The sequence below is a fragment of the Copadichromis virginalis genome, linkage group LG6 (genome assembly GCF_057382275.1).
Source record: "Copadichromis virginalis isolate Kocher_CV1m ecotype Utaka linkage group LG6, C_Virginalis_male_GT1.1, whole genome shotgun sequence".
Taxonomy (NCBI): domain Eukaryota; kingdom Metazoa; phylum Chordata; class Actinopteri; order Cichliformes; family Cichlidae; genus Copadichromis; species Copadichromis virginalis.
In genome coordinates this window covers 8,008,133-8,031,570 of record NC_140623.1, presented here as the reverse complement: position 1 = coordinate 8,031,570, position 23,438 = coordinate 8,008,133, and the positions used below count along the sequence as shown (strand labels likewise).

Sequence of the window (23,438 nt, the reverse complement as noted above, 5' to 3'; positions counted from 1 at the left end):
GACCTTTTCCAGTGACAGTCATCTGTGCCTGCTGTCTCCAGCGTGTCTTCAACCACGCAGCGATGTGAAGCCTCGGATGATCAAAAAGGGTTTTTTGGTGTTTTTTTAGTGTGAGAAGCTAAATGGCTGCTGAGGTGCTATACAAGCAACTGTTTTTGTAGTGGAAACGTAAAGAAAACTATACAAAGAGGTGCTTTTCATAACGATTTGACCTTTTGAGTGACAAAGGTGTGTCAGATTATAATCGTCCACCTGATGTTATTTATGAATATCAAAAACAGTCTCACAGCAATGACTTTATTGGTGTGAACACAGGCTGACAGTCAAAAAGAAAAAACCCTCTGGTATAGAACTAAATCATGGAAATGTTATGTACAGTAACTTTTAAAAGCCAAAACAGTCTGCTGCGCAACATTCAAACATCCATTCAAATTCCAGAAATAAGATTATTTTAAAATAAAGGAAAAATATAGAGTCATCACTCTGTTTTCTGTTCATTTGTCTGCTCCGAGTCATGGAAGTAGCAGCACTCGTCTCCGTGGGTACATGTTCCCTGAAAGACAAAAATAAAGAAATACTCATGAAAGCTGTTGGATTCTGATGTAGTAACGTCTGAACAGCCAGCAGTATGTTTTGGCTGTGGCTGCCGAGGCAGCGCGCAGCTTCTCTGGCAGGAAACCAGCAGTGTGTGGCGACCTGCCAAAGCAACCTATGGAGAAGACTAATTCGTCAGCACGAGTCTGCCGTTTCATTTTCCGCCCAGGACATCGAGACTTTACGGGACTAATTAGTATTTAGGTAATTGCCTGCCTTTAATTCAGAGGGACTTGAGTGTGCCAACAGTATGATAAAGAACCCGACGTGCTGAAGCGATCCTCACCTGCAGCGACTCCGTCAGCTGCTGCAACAGTAACGATGCTTTCTGCTCTTCCTCTCATTTTACTGTGCTGTGCACAAACATAGTTCTAAATGTTAAACAGGCAGAAACCCTTTTCACGTACTCCTAGTTTGTGAGAAAACCCCTCTGAGCAGAACCATGCCTGGGGTGGGCAGCCTTTTGCACAGATGGCCTCTTAGCTTTAAATGCCCAGCAGCCACAAGAACAGCATCATTTTGGTCTCCACCAAGTCATTACCAAAATGTTATGCTATGTTCACCAGCTAGTCACCATTTTCACCTTCAGTTGAGTGGGATGCAGGTAAAAGCACTATTTAAGAGTTTTTAATGTAAAAAAAAAAAAAAAAAAAAAGTGTATTTAGGTTGTGTTTAGTAAATCTGACCTGTTTGAACTTCTTGCAGGGGAAGGTCTTGAGCTGAGAAGAGTCTGTGATCTGGTTCTTTCTCTTGTTCTGGAACTTTTTCCTCTTGTCTTGCAGGTCAGCAGAGATTCCACCACTGAAGGAGAGAACAAATGAGGAGAAAGATTAACAGGAAACCAGAGAAAAGAGAATAAAAAAAATAAATAAGTGGAGATGATAGAAGGAGCAACATGTGCAAGAAACAAAGAACACTGGAAGAACATGGACACAGCTTTTTTTTCTCTCCAAAGAAAAACTCAGGACTACTTTAAGTAACTAAACTAATTCAGGGTATTTAAGGTTTGGGGTTTTTTCCTACGAGGGCAATCTCAAAAGTAAGGTCACCTATCGTTTTAGAAATATTTACATCATTTTAAAGGTTGAAGAATTATTTATTTTTCTACATAATCACCATTTCACTCGCTGCATTCTTGCAGATGCTGTGGCAGTTTTACAATGCCCATGTCATACCCGCTTGCTGGCGCCACACAATCACCTTCTGGACAAATATTCTTTCAACTTTAGGAACAGGTGGGAGTCACTGGGTGCCTAGTCCGGATTGTAGGATGGGTGGGTGATGAAGTTCCAACCAAAGTTTTGCAGGAGAGTGACAATTTGACGAGCGATGTGCGGTCGCGCGTTGTCGTGGAGAATGCTTACGCCCTTGCTCAGCATTCCTCTTCTCTGGTTCTGAATTGCCCTTCTGAGTTTTTTTTCAGTGTTTCACAGTACCTGTCAGCATTTATTGTGGCAGAAAGTCAACCAACAATACCCCCTGCACGCACTTGGCGGTAGCGTTCAGCGAGAGCTCCATTTTCATAGGGCTGCCAAGCCAAGATGGAGCGTCCCAGCGAAGCTGCGCATGCTTGTTCGGGAGTGGAGGAAGCACCGATCACAACAGTGTGGCAAACAGCCGTATGAACAGTTTCTCTACGTCACCACTGCTTTGGAGACCTTAGTTCTGGGTTTGCCCTCGTATTTCTGTTGTGTTTTGTGCGTCTTTGCAGTTTTTTCTGAAGTTGCAGTGTGTTTGACCACTCAAGGCCACCGTACTTCTTGATTCAACTGACACACATTTTAGCTGCTTTGGAAACATCAGCATGTGACACTTGTGACCTCTGGACTATTAAAAAAACGAACAAACTTGTTGTTATGGTTACCCAGCTTTGGCGCGAGCTTTGGGTCCCCAGAAGGCCTGAGGATTCTCCTGGAACCGGGTCAGGTGGCGCTTACGGGACTGAGGGTTGGCGTCCTCCCTTACAGTGAAACAGGCCTCAAAGCTACAAACACACAAACATTACAGATCTGCAGGTTAGGGCTGTGCATTTTTCAGAGACAGTGGAATCTTTTAAAGCGGTAAATGTGCTCCTGATGGCTCAAAGTGGCTCACCTGGGCTCAGTGGAGAGGATCTTGAATGCGGGGCTGGTCGGAGATAATTTCTCCCTCTTTACAGGGTTGATTTTCTCCTGCAGCAGATCATCAAACATGCATGTGTGACTTTAAATGTGTTACACGATTCTGAATAAGCATGTTCACTTTTTATTTAGTGTCGACATTTCCAGCAGGACATGGAAATGTTTAAGCAACAACAGCGTGTGGCTGTGTTCAGGATTACAAAAAATAGCTTTTCTTTTTCTCCTGTAAAGTTTACCCAGCATCGCATGATGTCCCAGATGGCTGCAGGAGGGGCGTCTGTTTTGATGGCGTTTTTACAGGCGTGAGAGAGGGAGACCCTGTGGCCAGCATGGAGGAGAGCAGACCTGAAAAGAGTGAGATAGAGGAAGGATGCTCTGATGATTCAGTTTGTGAGAAATGTGAGAGGAGGAAGGTTTTCCCTACAAACAGACAAACGGAAAGCCACGGGTAAGATATTTTTTTTCCTCCTGGAATCACTGAAAACAAACAAATGTGGACATTCACACATGCACAGCAGGAGAATAACCTAAACAACAAGGTAGAAGATGCCACAGACTCCGTGTTAGATATAAATGGATGAGAGCTTTAAAGCGGGGGCAGCTATGCTCATTTCCAACTCCATATTTTTTATTTAAGGATTATACTGGAGCTTTGTATACTTGACAGTTTAAAATAATCAAAATATTCTTATTAATTTGATCCAGGGCTTTGGTGCAGCAGCCGAGTTCATCGTCTGTCTGAAAGAAGCCATTTCAGCTCCCTTGCCTTCCCCTCTCCCCTTTCAGGATTGTTTCTTCTGATTGGCTGACCCTTGCAAACAAAAGATTGCAACAACAGGTGGTATGCCTCAGTCAAAGCCGTGTGTCAGATTTCAATATCAAGGTTTGACATGTCGTGTGGAAAGAGATGCTCTTTCAAGTTACTGCTGACTTCCTTCTATCAGCAAAGTGTGTGTGTGTGTGTGTGTGTGTGTGTGTGTGTGTGTGTTACACAGTGCTTTGTAACCTTTCTGGGTGTGTGACACCTTTCTAAAGAATACATTTTGCTGTCACTGACAATTCTCTAATCAAATAAAAACTTTTTTTTAAAGACAGTAGTGTCTAACAGTGTCTGTGTGTAGTTACACAATTACACATTTGCAAAGAGTTCTTTCACAGTAAAGCTGTATCAACCAGCGAAGCGAAGTGGCAATCAGAGAGCGCGTGAACAACACTCCACGATCAAAAATGACTGCGGGTGAAATAACCGCTGCCAACTGCTTCAAAGTGACATGCATCGAGTGAATCACTTCCTGTGCGGTCGCAGCTTACGACCTACAACTAAATTTAAGAAAGCATGAGTTGTAAGTCTTTAAGAAATGCATACAGACCATCAGTTGATGCAAACTGTGTGTGTGTGTGTGTGTGTGTGTGTGTGTGTGTGTGTGTGTGTGTGTGTGTGTGTGTGTACCTAAACTGGAGCAGGGATGGAGTATTGCAGTGCATCGTGCTGCTCAGATTGTCCACGGTGTAATAAAGCGGCACATCCTCCAACTCCTGAAACACAGAGCACGTCACAGGCAATGAAGCTTCAGTCTGACAGGAAACTACGACTGAAACGTGATCACAGTCTATCTCACACAACAAAAAGCCGGCTAACGCCACCAACCACACCCACGGGACAATCCCATTAAATAGCACCTGTTCCAGCAGTGAGAGCATATATAAGAAAGGGAATGAGTACCTCAGTCACCATGCTCAGCACGCCCTCAATGCGTTTAGATGTCCCAAACCTGCAAGGGTTCCCCAACACGGCAGACAAAACCTTCTGGACGAACTCCAGGTCGTGGATGGACTCTGCCCAGATCGGACCGCCCAGCTGCAAAGAGGAGAGGTAGAGGCTTCAAATGGAGTTTTATGCATGCCCACACAGTAACAACCAGAAACAAGCAGGCCAGTTTATGGACATATAAACCATTTAAGTCAGTGATTCCCAAAGTATGTGCTGGGGACCCCTGGTGAGTTGCAAGGGTAATGCAGGCAGTCAGCTTGAACTTACATCTATGTACAGTAATACATTTATATAAATTTATTTATTTCAATAAAAAAGTGAATTAAAGCTGGTAATAGCAGGTGGTTAGTTTGTGATATTACTCATTACTCCAACCTAAATTCACTGCTATTATATTGAAGTTGATGCCCTGTTTGGCAGGTGTGTTGCTTTAACACGGTGCATGTGACTGGGTAGCATTAACAATTAATAGCCAACAGCCAGAGTCGTTTATGTTTCTTGAATGAAAATTTCAATGAATCCATCTTTCTCTCTTGTATTTTGATTAGAGTGAAAACTTTGGGAGGTCCCTGTGGGATTTTTCTGGTTTTAAGTGGGCCACTGCACCCTTGACTTTAAAGTCATTTTAAAAAAACTTTAATGGAGAAAAAAAAGTCAGCTACCTTTACATTTGTTCCCAAATACAATAGAATCACATTTCAGTCAGAACCTCTACAGTCAGACTGTTTTGTTCCATCAGCAGTCATTTATGTGGCCACTTGGCGCTGCTCTGGGACCGGTCATATGGAAAGCCAGGTGAGAGAACAGAGCAGCCATACAGGGAGTAGAGAATTATTAGGCAAATGAGTATTTTGTCCACATCATCCTCTTCATGCATGTTGTCTTACTCCAAGCTGTATAGGCTCGAAAGCCTACTACCAATTAAGCATATTAGGTGATGTGCATCTCTGTAATGAGAAGGGGTGTGGTCTAATGACATCAACACCCTATATCAGGTGTGCATAATTATTAGGCAACGTCAAAAGGAAGGTCAAAAGAAGGACTTGACAGGCTCAGAAAAGTCAAAAATAGTGAGATATCTTGCAGAGGGATGCAGCAGTCTGAAAATTGCAAAGCTTCTGAAGCGTGATCATCGAACAATCAAGCGTTTCATTCAAAATAGTCAACAGGGTCGCAAGAAGCGTGTGGAAAAACCAAGGCGCAAAATAACTGCTCATGAACTGAGAAAAGTCAAGCGTGCAGCTGCCAAGATGCCACTTGCCACCAGTTTGGCCATATTTCAGAGCTGCAACATCACTGGAGTGCCCAAAAGCACAAGGTGTGCAATACTCAGAGATATGGCCAAGGTAAGAAAGGCTGAAAGACGACCACCACTGAACAAGACACACAAGCTGAAACGTCAAGACTGGGCCAAGAAATATCTCAAGACTGGTTTTTCTAAGGTTTTATGGACTGATGAAATGAGAGTGAGTCTTGATGGGCCAGATGGATGGGCCCGTGGCTGGATTGGTAAAGGGCAGAGAGCTCCAGTCCGACTCAGACGCCAGCAAGGTGGAGGTGGAGTACTGGTTTGGGCTGGTATCATCAAAGATGAGCTTGTGGGGCCTTTTCGGGTTGAGGATGGAGTCAAGCTCAACTCCCAGTCCTACTGCCAGTTTCTGGAAGACACCTTCTTCAAGCAGTGGTACAGGAAGAAGTCTGCATCCTTCAAGAAAAACATGATTTTCATGCAGGACAATGCTCCATCACACGCGTCCAAGTACTCCACAGCGTGGCTGGCAAGAAAGGGTATAAAAGAAGAAAAACTAATGACATGGCCTGCTTGTTCACCTGATCTGAACCCCATTGAGAACCTGTGGTCCATCATCAAATGTGAGATTTACAAGGAGGGAAAACAGTACACCTCTCTGAACAGTGTCTGGGAGGCTGTGGTTGCTGCTGCACGCAATGTTGATGGTGAACAGATCAAAACACTGACAGAATCCATGGATGGCAGGCTTTTGAGTGTCCTTGCAAAGAAAGGTGGCTATATTGGTCGCTGATTTGTTTTTGTTTTGTTTTTGAATGTCAGAAATGTATATTTGTGAATGTGGAGATGTTATATTGGTTTCACTGGTAAAAATAAATAATTGAAATGGGTATATATTTGTTTTTTGTTAAGTTGCCTAATTATTATGCACAGTAATAGTCACCTGCACACACAGATATCCCCCTAAAATAGCTAAAACTAAAAACTACTTCCAAAAACATTCAGCTTTGATATTAATGAGTTTTTTGGGTTCAGTGAGAACATGGTTGTTGTTCAATAATAAAATTATTCCTCAAAAATACAACTTGCCTAATAATTCTGCACTCCCTGTAAATGACAACACAACCACACTGATTTGACTGGACACAGCACAACAGGTGGAGTTGGGTTGCTAGGCAACCTACAGATGCCCACAAACTCTAGGTAGGACAAAACAGCTTCAAAACTGTGCTCTGTATTACAAACATAAGATCAGCTGATGTGATTGGTGTTAGTCCTGCATGAACCAGCACTACACTCGACATTCTGATGTTTTTCAATTGAATCCACAGTTTCCACAGTCTGATAACTTGTGCTGCAAAGTCAATGAAGGCGATTTTAGAGTACTTCATTATTCTATCTGCTAAGACATTTTATAGAAATGCTAATTTCACTTCCCAGCAGCACTTAGCACCTCCCCACAGTGCCAAAACTAGTACCAAATGGTTTGCCAACCATGTTATTACTGTGCTCGATTAGCGTAAACCCCACACAGAATCTGTGAAGTATTTTCAAGAGGAAGATCCACCCGACAAGCTGAAGGCAGCTGTCAAAGCAACCTGGGCTTCAGTAACACCTCAGCAGGGCCAAAAGCTGATCGCCTCCATACAGTAATATGTGGTAAGGAGGAGGCCCAGCCAAGTACTGTGAATGTATCAGTGATCATATGCTTGAGAAGTGGGACATTTCTGCCATAACCACCAAAACAAAAACTGTAACCCAGAGCGAATGCTAGCACACTGACGTGACGTGTTTGTGCATCACCTGATGTCTCTGTCCGCAGTGCTCACATTCTGGTCCAACCGGTGGCCCGGTGGCAGCAGAATACTTCATGCTGAAATCAAACAGACATCGACTTTACCGCACGCAGTGATCATCAAGTAACACAGAGGGGTTCTCTGAACAGCAAACCTCACATTTAATAGTAAAGCATTTAGCCAAACGTATCCATCCATGGCTCCTTGAAGTCAACCTTTTGATTGAGTTCAACCTAAGATTTTTACATCCAAAAAGAAACAGAAACACCATAAACTGAGGACTTTATTTCAAGCCGCCAGTTCACTGATGAGCACACCTCGACTGAACCATCACACACAGAACCTCATTAGAAGCAGCAGCAGAGTGTTTAGTGTCTCACTGTTTTCCGTTGCTTGTTCTCCTGCCCATTCTCTGCAAGTGGAAAGCCCCGCAGCCGACACAGTTGTACACCAGCGCCTGCTTACTGCAACAAAGAGAGACGGGACGCAACTGCAGTGTCATTTTGTGTTTCAATACTGAGCACATCAGTCATAATATCATCTTTTAGTGTCACGTACCCAGATTTCTATTATTCTATTAGCACTTTACTTTTACCCTCACAAATCCCCCTGCTGCTGTTACTTTGTGCATTTGTTCCTGCAGTGACCCAGTTTCAGGATCATTCATCTTTCATCACACAGGATAGATCAGCCTTTGTTAGCAGACAGTGTGTGCGTGTGTGTGAGCGAGCACCTGGCTGAGTTTTTGACTGTAGCCTGTCCTGTGAAGACGCGGACGAAGACTCGAATGTAAAAGTCGACGCTGACGGACAGCAGGGGCTGGATGTATCGCTGGTACACTCCTGCCCTCTGGTCCAAACTGTGCAGGATGATACGCAGAGCCTGGAGTTCAAAGATGGAGAGAGGCACGTATTCAGCACTTTTTTTTTCTCTTGCTGTGAAAATCTGGAAAACATCTCGGATCTGTTTACAGGGATGTGAGGAAATTATGTTGGATAAGAAGTTTTATTCAGCTGCAGAGGGGTTTCTTTTTCATCAAATCAAATAGAATTTATGAGTTTTTTTTAATGATCCTTGCATTTATGTTCCATTACTGCCACTCACAGCTAGAGATTGTGTGAATTCCACTACTGTGTGGAAAACTACTTGTGCTATATGCAGCATGAAATCAGATCATGATAGCACATGAGAAGGTGGGAAAAAGAAGAAAAGACCTTTATGAGAACACCACACATGTTCTGGCTGTGGTGCAAACACATTCACCAGTTGCTCTTTTCTTGTATTTCTGCCAAAGAAAATATTCAACGAGAACGGCGTTGTCTACACGATGACTCTTTGGATGGTTGCCCAAGCATACTGTGTAATTTATTGTTATCCATCTGGATCCCACTGAGACAGCTGCATGTTTGACTTAGATGACTCGATAAGCCCTTCACCCTTATTTTAAAAAGCCACCTACAGTCTTCCTGTCTCATGTTTCCCTACAGGCAGGTAACAGTCGTGACTTTCACTCATCAAATAAGTGTAAAATTTATCCTTCTGCTTTTCAAACATGTAGAATTGTGTGGTATATATTTTATGTCTTTTACTTTTTTCTGTATTTTTTGCATATATTTTGTTATTTTACTAATATTTCATTTCAATCCAATTCATTTTTATTTATATAGTGCCAAATCACAACAACAGTCTCCTTATATTATAAAGGTAAAGACCCTGCAATAATACAGAGAAAACTCACAAATCTGACAAAACATGAGAAAGCACTTAGTGATGGTGGGAAAGAAAAACTCCCTTTTAACAGGAAGAAACCTCCAGCAGAACCAGGCTCAGGGAGGGGCGCCCCGCCCCTCCCTGAGCCTGGCCTCCCTGCTGTGACCCGTTGGGATGAGGGGAGGGAGACGAGACAAAGGCATAATGTGAACGTGATCCAAAGATTAATCAATTACTAATAATTAAACACATAATGAGTTTAGAAGAAACACCCAGTGGATCAGGGGAAGCACCGAGCAGCCAAGGCCTATTGCTGCATATATAAGGGAGGATTCGGGGTCACCTGATCCAACCCTAACTTTATCCCTTATCAAAAAGGAAAGTTTTAAGCCTAATCTTAAAGGTAGAGAGTGTTTGTCTCCCAAATCTTAACAGGAAAGGGAGCCACAAGTAAGCCTGCAGTCTGAGAGTGAAGTTATCTACTGGGGTGATACAGTACTCTGAGGTTTTTAAGATAAGATGGGGGATGATTATTAAAGATCTTTTATGTCCTGGATTTAACAGGGAGCCAGTGAAGAGAAGCCAAAACAGGAGAAATATGTTCTTCCTTTCTAGTCCCTGTCAGTACTCTCGCTGCATCATTTTGGATCAACTGAAGGCTTTTCAGGGAGTTTTCTAATTACATGTAATAAAACAGTCAATTCTGAGTCTCTCATCCCGAAACTGACTCCAACATCTTGGACTGCAGCTGGTGACGGCTGTCCCGGTGATCCGTTACTAGCCGGCGGTCCAACTTACACTGTACCTGAAGCAAGTGCAGGCTTGATGCCTTCAGGTTGAACAGAAAGTAGAGTCACCATCTGCGGTCCAAAATGGAGGAGCTGGAGATGATCCACAAGAAGAGGAACTTCTGGAGAGGTAGCCAATCATTGCTCTGCTATTTCTTTTCCCAAAGTGTGCACACTGAAGGATTATAACCTCAGACAATCGCAACAAGAATAAAATATCATTTGTTTTTGACGTCACGAAAACTCACTTGGCTAAATTGAACGTACGATTACTTACAGCGTCACCGTCTCACTCAGATACATTCTGCATGCTTACACACTAATGCAAACATGACTGTGCATGTACTGCAATGTGTCATTTTCACATTTCTGAGAGTGAGCCAGAGTGTGGAGAGTGTTTGTTTGTGTGTATACTCTGTGCCCTCACCATTTCATGACAATATTTGGCTTTGATGGAGACTGAACCGTATTTGCTGTAGCAAGTCTCTCCACTGTTTCCTGCCATCACCGCCATGTCTGTACAGGTTATACATAAAAGACCTGAGGGGGGGGGGGGGGAGAGAGAGAGAAGACGAGAAATCTAAAAGACTGAAATTTATAAACCTGCAGTGGCAGCTTAACCGTGTAGATTAGACATCATACATATACACAAAAAGACACACACACACACACACACACACACACACACTATTCTCTGCTTTGTGACAAACAAAGTGATTTTGACACTTAAAGTGGATCAAACCAAACAAGAATTATTTCACTAACAATCTCTCGCCCACTTCTGAGCAGCTGCCAAACTGATTTTATGGTGAATTTTGAAAAGTAATCTGAATTCACTTCAGATGCAACGCAGTGTTGAAAACAGCTCCGTGTGGTGTCAGCTTCTACCTCCATTATTGGGCTACATACAACAGGCCATTAAGCTGGCAAGGAGCACTTTACCGAGCTCCTTAGTGTACGATCTTTACTTTAGAATATGAAGCACCTAGAGGTGGCTGTTGTTGTGATTTGTTGCTATAAAAATCACATTTAATTGAAACTTTCAGCCAGTTAACATTTAGTCTATCACACACATGCACAATGCTGTTGGCTTTTTAAAAGACTGCATACATGCATGTGTCAGCAGCCTCTGCACTAGTTGAATATTTGCAGTTACAACAGTGATCTGAAACTTTCCACATCCCTGAAAGTGATGAAACCTAGAGGAGCTGCTACGGTGAACTACCCACCTCCTTCACTGACAGACTGAACGGCAGCATCCAGGAAAGAGGCCGGGCTACCGTAGGGATCCAGATCAATGACGTCATAGCGATCCTTCTTCGCTCGCATGTCATACATCAGCATGCTGTGTTTAAAACCCGAGAGAGAAATTTTTATTTATTTATCTTAAATGGTAAATTTGGATAAAAGCAACAAAAAAAGATGCTCATGAGAAATGTGAACAGGAGGTCAAAGGTCAAAAGTGAAGAACAATGAAACAAGAAGTAATGGGGGGGGAAAGAAGATGGTACTGAACAGCGGAGCTGATAAAAGTGGGAAGTAAAGCAGCAGAACATGCTGACTAGTCATACCTGGCATCTCTGCAGCTGGCCTGGAGCAGGTGGCTCACTCCGTTGTACTGGGCATTCCTGGCGATCAGAGCCGCCGCCTTAGCAGAGAAGTCGTTGGCAGTGACGCTCTGCAGGCCTGGGACCTCCAGAGCAAAACGCACCGAGCGCAAACCAGATGCTGCTAGGCCCTCCAGGACACGCAGACCACGCTGACACAAAAGGTTTGGGGAAACACACTTAACGTTCCACAAAGACACACACACGCACTCTTTGGCCTCTTGGCAGCAACAGAAACAAGTCCTGAAAACGAAAATTACACATTGCCGGCCAAAAATTACGAGCTCTTTAATCAAAGAGTTGCTTTACGTTTTTGAATATACACCACATCTTCCAAATATATGGTGTAGTAGTCTCTGATATAATTCAGGTGTTCCTATCACTTCCAAGGCCACAGGTGTATAAAAACAAGCAAATTTGTGGGAACAGTTTGGGGATGGCCCCTTCCTGTTCCAGCATGACTGCACATCAGTGCACAAAGCAAAGTCCATAAAGACACGGATGAGCGAGTTTGGTTTGGAACAACTTGACTGGCTTTCACAGAATCCTGACCTCAACTCGACAGAACACCTTCGGGATGAATTAGAGTGGAGACTGTTAGCCAGGGCTTCTCATCCAATATCTGTGTCTCACCTCACAATACACTTCTACAAGAATGCTCAAAAATTCCCATAAGCACTCCTAAACCTTGAGTAAGATTTTCCCACAAGAGAGCAAGTTTACAGTTACAACTAGATTTACTCTCATTTCGCTTCATTTTGGTCTCCAATAACTCGATAATAACAATAAAAAAAGAATCCAACTCTTTAACAACAACATTCTTCACTGAGCTCATGATTGATCATCGACTCTGCAAAAGAATGCAAAGACTGACTGGAAGACACAGAAACAGTGCTGAGGAGGATTTTATGTTTACTTATATGGAACAACTCTTTATTTTTCTCAGGTCAATTCACAACTGCTGGAACAGAAAATGTGAAAACGTTGCTCCCTCTGTGTACATATTCCCTCAAAGGCTACGTTCACACTGCAGGTCTTAATGCTCAATTCCGATTTTTTGATCAAATCCGATTTTTTTGTCTGCGTGTTCACACTACAAATAAAATGCGACAGCAAACGCGCTCTAGTGTGAACGCTCAAAGCGGCCCGCATGCGCAAAAGAAGACTTCACACACAACGCGCTCTGTTTAGACCCAGAGCAAACAGTATTGTTTGACTGATGGCCCTTAATATAAAGAGTTCGGACTTTACATTTCCCAATTTTTGCTTTAAGTTATTTTGTTATTTACATAATAATGTAAATAACCTAATAATGATCCTTATTGCTGTTTTAGAGAGGAGCGGTGCTTCAAAGGATAGTTGCAGATTTCTGTCAGAATCTGCAGATTATACAGTACAAATAAAATGTTCACGTTTCTCCAACATCGTCTTCCCAACAGTTTCACTGACATCTACACTGGATGGCCAGAGAAGCGTTCGCGATGTCTTCTCTGGCGCTTCTCTGGCGCTTCTCTGGCGCTGATAATTGGCGTCTGTCTTGTGTCAGTGACGTAAAAGACGGATTTAATGCGACCTGACCGTTCAAACAGCAGTCGCTTTCTAAAACATCGGATATGTATCGGATTCAGTACCACATACGAAAGTGACCCAGATCGGATTTGAAAATATCGGATTTGTGCCGTTCACACTGTCATACCATGATCGGATATGGGTCGCATAGGGTCAAAAAAAAAATCGGATTTGATGTGCTTTCGCCTGCAGTGTGAACGTAGCCAAAAAAACATTTTCATTTTGAAGCTGGTCGCTGCTCTCATGTTTTTCCTTCCTTATTGAGAATTAATCAACTCAAAGTGAAACTGAAACTAATTAAAAAAATGTGAGAGCTGTATTCAGGGAAAGCTGGGATCACCAGCAACTGTTCTAATTAACAAAACAAAGACAAAAACCTTCAGTCTAATGACACTAATGAGATTATATCAACTTCATAACATGTTTTGAAGTTTCTTGAAAATGATCCAATTGCCTCTCGACCACTTGTGGCCCCCAAAGTGTGAAATTGGCCTCTATCGAAGGATTTTCCACTGGAACCAGTGCATATGATTTTAGCATGGGAGGTCCCTCTGGGCAGTAATAATACCTGGCTTTTAGATACAGAACCATTCACATAGAAATACAAGTACACCACTTGTTCTGCCTTGTTCATGTTCATTATCATCCTAAAGTCTTCAGATGGTATTTAATTTAACTTCCACACGTGAATAAATCAGGTTCTGGATCGTACGCATGAACAAAACCTTCTAAACTAGAAGCTGGATACATGTACCATTAAAATCCTGCATTTGTATTCATACATAGCAATAAAAGCCTGTTGGTGTGCCACTGCACTAAAAAATACATAAATAAATCACTCTTACATACCTCACATCTCTCCCCCGCAGCTGCCGTTACAGCTGGCTCCTCTGATCCGTTTTTCTCCTCCGTCTGTGCCTCGGCCTCGTTTGTCTCCTCTGACAGAGAGACCACCACCCTCTCCTGTTCGCCTGGCACCACCACCTTCACCCCTCGCTGAGCCAGCAGCTCTCTCGCAAACTCTGTGATCACAGCACATCTGGAAAGAAGAAAGGGAATGTTTACTTATAAACACACACGTGAGAGAAAAATGAGAACGGGGTCCAGGCAGAGCAGTAACTCTCAGGACTTTCTCTCTCCTTCAGACACATCTCCTGTGACACGGGAGATGTGTCCACACAGATGAAAGACCAATAAGAAAATTAGAGAGAGAAAAAAAAAAAAATCACAAATCCTGCTCTGTAGTTTCTTGTAGTTGTGGCTCGATCTTTCCAAAGATGCTCAAACAAGGTTGTCAAACAGCAACTGAGTGATGAGTTTTCTTTGTAAAGAGAGCAGCCGTGTCCTGCTGAAGGTTTTAGGTTTTCAGTCTTGAGTGTTGCTCTGAAGTGTTCGTCTCTCAAAACTACCTTGCAAAAAGACACATTTAATGAATCTAGATGGTTTCTTGAGAACAAAGAGCAGGTCTCGATTGTGCCACTATGTGGCCAGTAGTAAAAAATATGTGTTATGGTTCGTTTTTTGTTTGTTTTTTGTTTTAATGGCAAGTTCTTAAAAATTCATCCTGTAAAAAAGAAAGGTCAACAAAGCTCAGGAAGTTTGTTGATTGTTTAACAATGCAAATACTTTTGAGGCCACTGTAGAAGCGATTTCTAACAATCTTCTCCCTGACCAGGGAAAGTCACCAGCATTTCAGGGGTTTTTGTGACTTTTTTCTATTAATTAACACACTTTTGTTAATGAAATGACAGGAAAAGCAGATTATTACTGTACATAAAGGATGGATGAAGCCACAGGGACGTCACCGTCTGATGAAAGTGAAATCCTGCCCCGAGGCAGGCCACTTCACCACCGGGACTCTTCTACTACCATGTTAAATGATGCAGTGTTCACGTTTTCCCAAACAGAATTGCACATTATGAACAGTTTTCCACTTTGGCTCAGTCCATTTTAAATGGGCTTTGGCCCCTAAAACAAAACATGCCTGTTTCTAATGCAGTGCTGCCATAAATCCAGTAATGATTTATGGCCTTGTCCAGTCCGCACAGAGATTTCTGTAATTTTACAGAATTTTTGGATTTTGATTTTTCTCAGATTGGTGAACCTGTGGCCAACTTTATTTCTGACAAACTGTCTCTCTAAGATGCTTTTTTGATTCTCCTTCATGTTACTGACCTGTTGCCAAATAACCTAATTAGTTGAAAAATGTTTGTCCGAGTGATCCTTTATAGTATCACTTACTTTTCCAGCCTTTATTCCCCACAGCCCAACGTTTAAGACGTGCAATTGCCATAAAATTCAAAATGAGCAAATAATTTAATAAAATGTCTCAGTTTATGCACTGCAATGTGTTTTTATTTACATTTTACACAGGGTCCCAACTTTTTGCACTTGGGATTATATACTGGTTTGTGTCTGTGTTGCTCTGGATAATTAATTAAACACGAGTTACTATAACAGAAACACAGGAAGAAGTGAGACTTCAGGACAGAGTCAATGCATGGATCATCTGAGCCATGAAAATAAAGAAACTGCATATGTTCACAGTGCATATGTTTGGGGAATACGTACTATTTTATTAGTATAATGGGCATGCTAGACACAATTACCACCTGCTGTAATTTGTTTTACAGAAGTAATATCCTTGTGCTAAACAAAACGCTCTATTTACACCACATATTCCTACTAAACGCACATGTCACAGTTCACTGAGTCACTTTAGTGTTAATGTTAGGAGGTAGGGCTGGGCGATATGACCCAAAATTCATATCTCGATATTTTTTAGCTGGATGGCGATATAAGATATATCTCGATATATTTTTTTAAAGCCATAAAGTAAGAACAAGAAGAGAGTTCTTAGTCAAAGCTGTGTCCCAGATGTCACACAGGCACTTTTATTAACATAGAGCAGATGTACATAAAATTTACTCAAAAATAAATTATGAGCATTTATTAAATAATAATGCTCCATAAATAAAAGAAAACAATGTTGTTTTTGTGCATAACAAGAAGCTCACAATTGTGCAGTCAAAATGTAAACTAAAAGACGCTGAGCATAGTAACAAAGACAGATTTCACAGCTGCTCTGTTCCCTACTTGTACTGCGTGACTGACAGCCTGGAGTTTGAAATCCGCTTCGCAACCACGTCTCTTAACAGGTGCCATTTATGGTCCTTATACACAGTAGGGTAATATTACGTTGAAGCACAGTACGTATCACTCCGCGAGGCTCAGCCGTAATGCTCCGACAATCCATCAAGCGGTGCAGCTCCGTAGCTTACCAAAGTCGTACTAAAACATTTTTTGACAGATTGCTGAGCGCCGTGTTCCGCATAAAATCGGTTCGCGGCCATCAAGCACAACCAGAATTCATACATAAGGCACGCTGTCAACTTTTGAGAAAATGAAAGGATTTTAGTCCGTGCAGCACCTCTGGGCTGCATGGCGTTAGCGTGGTTAGCTCGTTAGCGTGGTTAGCTAGCTAACACATTGACGCCGTCCAGCCCCACGCACGGGGCGATGCGCAGTAACTCGTTAACGGAGATTTGCCGTGTCCATCTTGTCGCTTCCTGCAGGTGAAGCGATGGGGGAGGAGGGGGAGTTGTGTTCAGTGAAAGAGAGGCGAGGCCGAGTAACGTTGCGTAGAGACGGAAGTGGACGAAAGAGAGGCAAACTTGCGGCTCCACAAGTATAATTATAACGTAACATAGACTATATCGATATAAAGGATATTGTCAGATCTTATATCTCGTATAAAAATATATCGATATTTTTTAAAAACTCGATATATCGCCCAGCTCTATTAGGAGGGTATACTTAAGGCTACCGCACAGGTTACAGGAGTGGGTACAGAGCTGCATTCTAGGGGCGACCGCAGCTCTATGGCGTTATTTTTGTGCCACTATTCTGAGCGCACGTAAAAAAGGTTTGCAGGTGCAAGTGTTGCATTTTGAGGAGAAATTTATTTTGAGCGAAGAAAAGCTGAATTTGAGTGAACAAAATTCATTGCTGCATGCAAAAAATGTATATCCGTGTTTGCTATTATCCATATACACACGCACAATAGCAGCCCCTCTCGCTCAGTTTTTGTATTTGCGCTCGCAATGTGTCGCTCGCGCTCTCAACATTTCTGCCCGTGCACGCTCAACTCGTTCTGTACACCGTTATATTTGTGCCACAAAACCAGCCAATCACAGACTTGGATGCAAAAAAATCTGATTGGCTGTTTTTGTCTCCAATCAGCTCGAAAGGACGAAATGCAATATCCCAGAATCCATTTCGTCCAAAGCTCAAACGAGGCAGTGGCGGAGGAACACAGAGTGGCGGAGTTTGAAATATTACTCTTTCTGGGACACAAAATAAACTTTTAAGATATTTTCATGTTAGAATGTAGCTGTGTGAACTTCAAATATCTGCTCGATTTATCAAGACATCACATATTTGCATAAGTGCTCCAACGTTTTCGGAGATGCCTGTTACCCACCAGCTGACCGGGTGGGAACTCGGGTTAAACATATTATATAAGGCTGAACTGACAAAAAAATCACCGACTACACCACCAGGTATTATTGGAAAAACCATAAAGCCTTTGAACGAAAACAAACGCTGTTGTGACAGTGATGTACACTGTTTTGTTGGTATATATGTATGATTTGTATCACCTTCATGTTTCCAGCTTTACAGCTGTGGCTCCAGCAAACATCAGCTGATACTAGAAATTAATTTTAAATAAATTCTAACAACAGCTGATCAATTTTGAACGTGCTGCTGTTGTTGTTTAGCGCAACATCCGCTGGTTTCCTGTTTCTGGCGCAAAGTGGGAGATAAACAAACAAGAGAGACGATCAGCTGATCATTGATCAGTTTCATGATTGAAGTAGCAACAGGAGAGGGAGGGAGAATGAGGAGAGAAGAGGCAGCTAAGACAGAATAACTCCAGCTTTGTGTCTTTTTTATTCTCGCTGAAGTCTTTTCCCCTCAATACGGATGTATTGTAATTGGTCCAGCCCAGAGTTGATTATTACCAGCTGGCTAATCCACCACCTTTCATTGTTTATACCATTACAAAAACAAACAAACTAACATAAAAATGAAAAATCACCATTGGCCCACCGGGCAAATGCCGGGTAAATGCCCAATGGCCAGTCCAGGTATTCGGTCAGCTGGTGGGTAACAGGCATCTCCAAAAACGTTAGAGCACTTATGCAAATATGTGATGTCTTGATAAATCGAGCAGATATTAGAAGTTTACACAGCACCATTCTCGCATGAAAATATCTTAAAAGTTTATTTTGTGACCCACAAAGAGTAATATTTCAAACTTTGCCACTCTGTGTTCCTCCGCCACTGCCTCGTTTGAGTTTTGGACGAAATGGATTCTGGGATATTGCATTTCGTCATTTCGAGCTGGTTGGAGACGAAAACAGCCAATCAGATTTTTTTTTGCATCCAAGTCTGTGATTGGCTGGTTTTGTGGCACAAATATAACGGTGTACAGAACGAGTTGAGCGCGCACGGGCTGAAATGTTGAGAGCGCGAGCGACACATTGCGAGCGAGCGCAAGTGCAAAAACTGAGCGAGAGGGGCTGCTATTGTGTGTGTGGATAATAGCAAACACTGAAATACATTTTTTGCACGCAGCAATGAATTTTGTTCACTCAAATTCAGCTTTTCTTCGCTCAAAATAAATTTCTCCTCAAAATGCAACACTTGCACCTGCAAATTTTTTTTACGTGCGCTCAGAATAGTGGCACAAAAATAACGCCATACAGCTCAGGGGGTTGGGAAGCGCATCTGTAACCAGAAGGTTGCCGGTTTGATCCCCGGGCTCTGTGTCCTGGTCGTTGTGTCAAGACACTTTACCCTACCGCCTACTGGTGTTGGTGAGAGGGGCCGATGGCGCGATATGGCAGCCTCCCTTCTGTCAGGCTGCCCCAGGGCAGCTGTGACTACAACTGTAGCTTGCTTCCACCAGTGTGTGAATGCGAGAGTGAATGAATAGTGGCATTGTAAAGCGCTTTGGGTGCCTTGAAAAGCTCTATATAAATCCAATCAATTATTATTATTATTATTAGATTTAATCAGAGCTACAAAAATCAGTCTTAATTACATACCTACAGAGTTTAGCTTGTCCAACTCTCTGACATATAGACCCAACAAGTAGGGCCTTGTCTCTCTTTAATATGTTTCATAAAGTGTCAATGACATAGTCAAAACATGCTTATATCACATCTCAATGAGCCTGGAAAAACCTGGATTTAGACACCTTATTTTATCTAAATCACACTTTGACTGTTACTGTTCCATCAGTTTTTCTTTTAACATGGAGACAGTTGTGGATACTTTGCAAGTGGCAATAAAGGCGAAGTTCATACTCACGTTAAATCTCTGTTGAACTCCTGCACTGGGTTATAAAACACCTCATTGGCACTGGGGAACAAGATGGCTGCCTTTCCCTCTTTAACCACTGTCTCTCCTGGTAACAGTCCCACAGAAGGCATCTTCTCCTGGTCACCTGTAGAGATAGTGGCGGACTGGCCCGTGCCATCTGCTGAAGATTCAGCAGATGCAGCTGGAGGGTTAGAGGCAGGAACTTCAGTTTCCATGAATCTCACTCCCCTGCTAGCAGCAGCTGCACTCCACCGAAATCCGTGTCCGGCTGAATGCGTGCGAGAGGGATGCAGGTGATGGGAGATGATGAAGGGGAACAGCCGGGCTGTCCGCACCAGCATAAAGCCACAATGGCTGCAAGGAAACACACATTTAAAATGTCTTAAGTAATATGTTGGCTTAAAAAAAGAACAACCTCACAGTTTCCTCAACACAGACTTGAATCACGCACACCTTCAATAAAGAGCCGTTACATGCAATTCTTAATGGTACACTACAGCCTTGGCAGTCATCAGATCTCAAAAAATATGGGTTATTTTGTGTGAGACAGCACACACTACAACCATGACAATACCACATCAGTAGAGCTTGACTCGTCTGGAGTTCATGCTTTTGAAGAATCAATGGGTGTTCTGCCATTAACCATTAACCAGATGATCTCTAGCTGATTTCTTTGAATGAGCAGCTAAGCAGCTGTTAATCACTTTTTTGATTAATAAAAATAAATGAAAGTGAGAGGTGCAATTTTCTTAGTGTTCTTAGAAAAGCTTTAAACGGTAAATAGGTTTTCTGACCGAACTTGGAAACTCATATTTCATTTGTGATGTGACAAAAAGCCACATACCCGAGCCTTTCCTTTCACTGGAGTGTGAATGAACACATTCATATGCATTTTAGCACACTAGTTTATCGTGCTCATCAAAACGTTAATGGTATCCTTTGAGTCCCCAAAGAAGTTTTAACTTTTTAAATGGCTTACACAGCTGCTGCAGAGTACAGGTTCGCCCAGTCACTGATGGATTAAGACTCCTTCAGCACTTGAATATGAAATATCCTCTAAAATGTACTTTTAACTCACCTTTGTAGCTTCTACAGTTCAGTCGTTCAATAAAATAACAGTGAGTAAATCTCTGCTCTGTTGAAACGGAGCAGAAACGGATGTTACTACGGTAACGTTTCTGCATACAACATACATTATCGCCGCAAACTAATTAGCATGTTGACTAGCTAGGCTAAATAAGCAAAGGTTAAGTGCTTTTACCCGTGTCACCTCCTCTGCGTGGACACTGGCTCTCCTGTTTTCTCAGAAGTTTTATTATTTTGTTTCCAAAGCAACGGGCACCCCTGTGCTAGCTGTTTACTCTCTGTTACACACCGCTTGCGGTTCGCTCTCACATTAACACATGGAAGCTGCCATGTTTGAAGCGAGCGACTCTACGGAGGCCCGCGCGGGCAGAAAATAGAGCGCTAAAAAGGCTTGCTCCCCGCCCCCTCCCCTAACCTCCGCCTACAGCCATGTAATGTAAGGGAAACTGTGTAACGTGAGGACACATGAGAGAGAGGGTCTATCGCTCTGCCGCTGCGCAAACTGGCCTACTTTCCCCCGCAGTGAACATGCGAGGAAACTGGAAAACACATCATGATTAATCTAATTTAATCTCACCGTGCCCGAAGTTAGTGATGCATTCTGATGAAAAGGCTAAACATAGCCTATGGATTAACTCAGACCTATGATGTGAGGAGATAAAAACTGCCTTAGAGAGAATAAGGTCAGCTCGGGTCAGTGCCGTGCGGCTGTACGCGTTGTACAGGAGCGGTTAATGAAATGTAGGTCGTTATTGCGTGACAATGATGAGACAATTAAAAGCTTGCGTTTGTGCTGCTCTTGCCATTTTCTTGCAGATGACAATGCTGTCACACCCAGGGTACTGTGAGTATGTATTTCCTGTCTTATTTTTATTATAGAGAACAATGCTGGAAAGCTGTAGCCGCACCAACTACAAGGGCTTTTTGCACAATATCAGCAGTGCAGTCCAGAAGAGGGTCACTGTGTCACTGTCTCTGTTTTGTCCTTCTGTGGCAATCTAATTACCACACAGCAAACGCGGGTCTGTTAATATCCCAGTAGATAAAAACGACATTTTTATTCAGATAATGTGGCGAACATTAGAACCCAGCAGTTCCTAGCAAGCATGATCTCCCCTACAATAAGCCCGACTTCCTAGACAGTTATGTCCTATTTCAGATGCTTGTCCTTTATTCGATTATCTTTTATTGCCACTGCAGAAATCCTATCACTTTGTACTCATTATTTAAAAGCATAAAACATGCTGAAAACATTGTGATTCATAAACTCACTGGACACTTTATCAGCTACACCTCTTCATCTACTTGTAAATTCAGTTTTTGAATCAGTCAATCCCATGACATCAGCTCAGTGCATTCACACCGGTAGATATGGTCAAGATAGCCTGCTCACGTTTGATGTCCAAAATATCTAGTGAGCCCCAGTTCTCTGGGTGAAAATGCCTTGTTGATGTCAGAGGTCAAAGGAGAATTGCCAGACTGCTTCAAGCTGAAGGCAACAGCAATGAAATAACCACTTGTTAAAACCAAGGTATGCAGAAGAGCATCTCTGAATGCACAACATGTCAAACCTTGAAGAAGGTGCACTACAGCAGCAGCAGACTGTACTGCTGTCAGCTAAGAACAGGAAACTGAGGTTACAGTTGACAGGGGCTCAAAAAAATGAGATAAGCGAAGATTGGAAAAATGCTGTCTGGTGTGAGGCATCTTTGCATGGATCCATCCTTCAGATCCGTCACTGTACTCAAGTAGTGTCCACAGTCACCAGATCCCAATCCAGTAGACAACTTTCAGGATTGGTGGAATGGGAGGCTGACATGATGAATGTGCAGCTATCAAATCTGCAGCAACTGTGTGATGCTGTCATGTCAAATATGGACCAAAATCTCAGAGGAATGCTTCCACACGTTGTTGAATGTGTGCCACAGAAAATGCCTTCAAAATCAGCTGATTGCAACTTTTATGAGTCTTACTACGAGCCTGCATTGAGGCCAAGATTATTTTGATAAAATACTTGCATGTTTTTTTCAGGTTTCAACAAGGTGCTCTGCTACACCTACAGCTCTACTGAAGCATAAGATGTATGGAAATGTACACTACAGCATTCTATATGATAATAATAATAATAATGGATTGCATTTATATAGCGCTTTTCGGGACCCCTCGAAGTGCTTTACAATACCACTATTCATTCACTCTCACATTCATACACTGGTGAAGGGAAACCACAGTTGTAGCTTGTAGCTATATGAGTACTGTAACAACTGCTAAAGCCATTACTGGTTTAAGTACAGTTTCTCTCACTATATTTTTTTTACATTAACAAGTCTTCTGCGTGTGCTAACAATAAAATAGCTGAACTGAATTATTACAGTATTGCACATTTTGCATTGTAATACATTGTACAACAATCCTACTAATACTACTACTAATAATGATGATAATGAAGATAATATAAATAATATAAATAATTATGATAATGATGATTGTAGTATATGTATGTTTGTGTGTTCACTATTGCATCCTAGACAAGTGCCCAATCTTGATGAAACTTTGCATAAACACTGCCTCGGGCAACATCTATGCCATATATAAATATCTGATACAATTCCCACAATCTTATTTATTTATATACAGTAAAATTGGTTCTTGTTTCTCAGATTAGATTCAGCTTGTATTTTGGGTTAACCTGTATTATTTTAATATTGTGTGGTAGAAGAACATTTCCTTTATTTCCCTGTTACATCAGTCTAAATGA

The 23,438-nt window shown here is 42.3% G+C and overlaps 1 protein-coding gene across 2 annotated transcripts; it reads right to left on the bottom strand.

The window, feature by feature from the left end:
• Nucleotides 1–283: 283 nt before the first annotated feature.
• On the bottom strand, nt 284–21,035 carry trmt1 (tRNA methyltransferase 1). 2 transcript variants are annotated; one of them, XM_085458464.1, is made up of 16 exons: nt 20,856–21,035; nt 19,583–19,948; nt 14,054–14,243; nt 11,600–11,787; nt 11,258–11,373; nt 10,456–10,568; nt 8,264–8,412; nt 7,911–7,994; nt 7,538–7,607; nt 4,438–4,572; nt 4,165–4,250; nt 2,951–3,059; nt 2,689–2,765; nt 2,459–2,578; nt 1,281–1,395; nt 284–553 (listed from the first exon to the last, which is right to left on the bottom strand). In XM_085458464.1, the coding sequence occupies exons 2-16, from the start codon at nt 19,933–19,935 to the stop codon at nt 479–481; spliced, it is 1,980 nt and encodes a 659-aa protein (XP_085314590.1). In that variant the 5' UTR covers nt 19,936–19,948; nt 20,856–21,035; the 3' UTR covers nt 284–478. The 2 variants fall into 2 exon arrangements, with proteins under 2 accessions (XP_085314590.1, XP_085314591.1); XM_085458465.1 differs by lacking the exon at nt 20,856–21,035 and adding an exon at nt 20,673–20,787.
• Between the last annotated feature and the right edge of the window lie 2,403 nt (nt 21,036–23,438).

Bases quoted from the DNA above. Each gene is read 5' to 3' on its own strand.
- trmt1 (XM_085458464.1), bottom strand. From the start codon at position 19,935: ATGCTGGTGCGGACAGCCCGGCTGTTCCCCTTCATCATCTCCCATCAC. The intron at 7,608-7,910 runs GTGAGACACTAA...GTTTGATTTCAG, and splicing joins AGAACAAGCAACGGAAAACA to CATGAAGTATTCTGCTGCCA. The intron at 1,396-2,458 runs GTAACCATAACA...TCTCTCCTTCAG, and splicing joins AAAGCTCGCGCCAAAGCTGG to TGGTGGAATCTCTGCTGACC.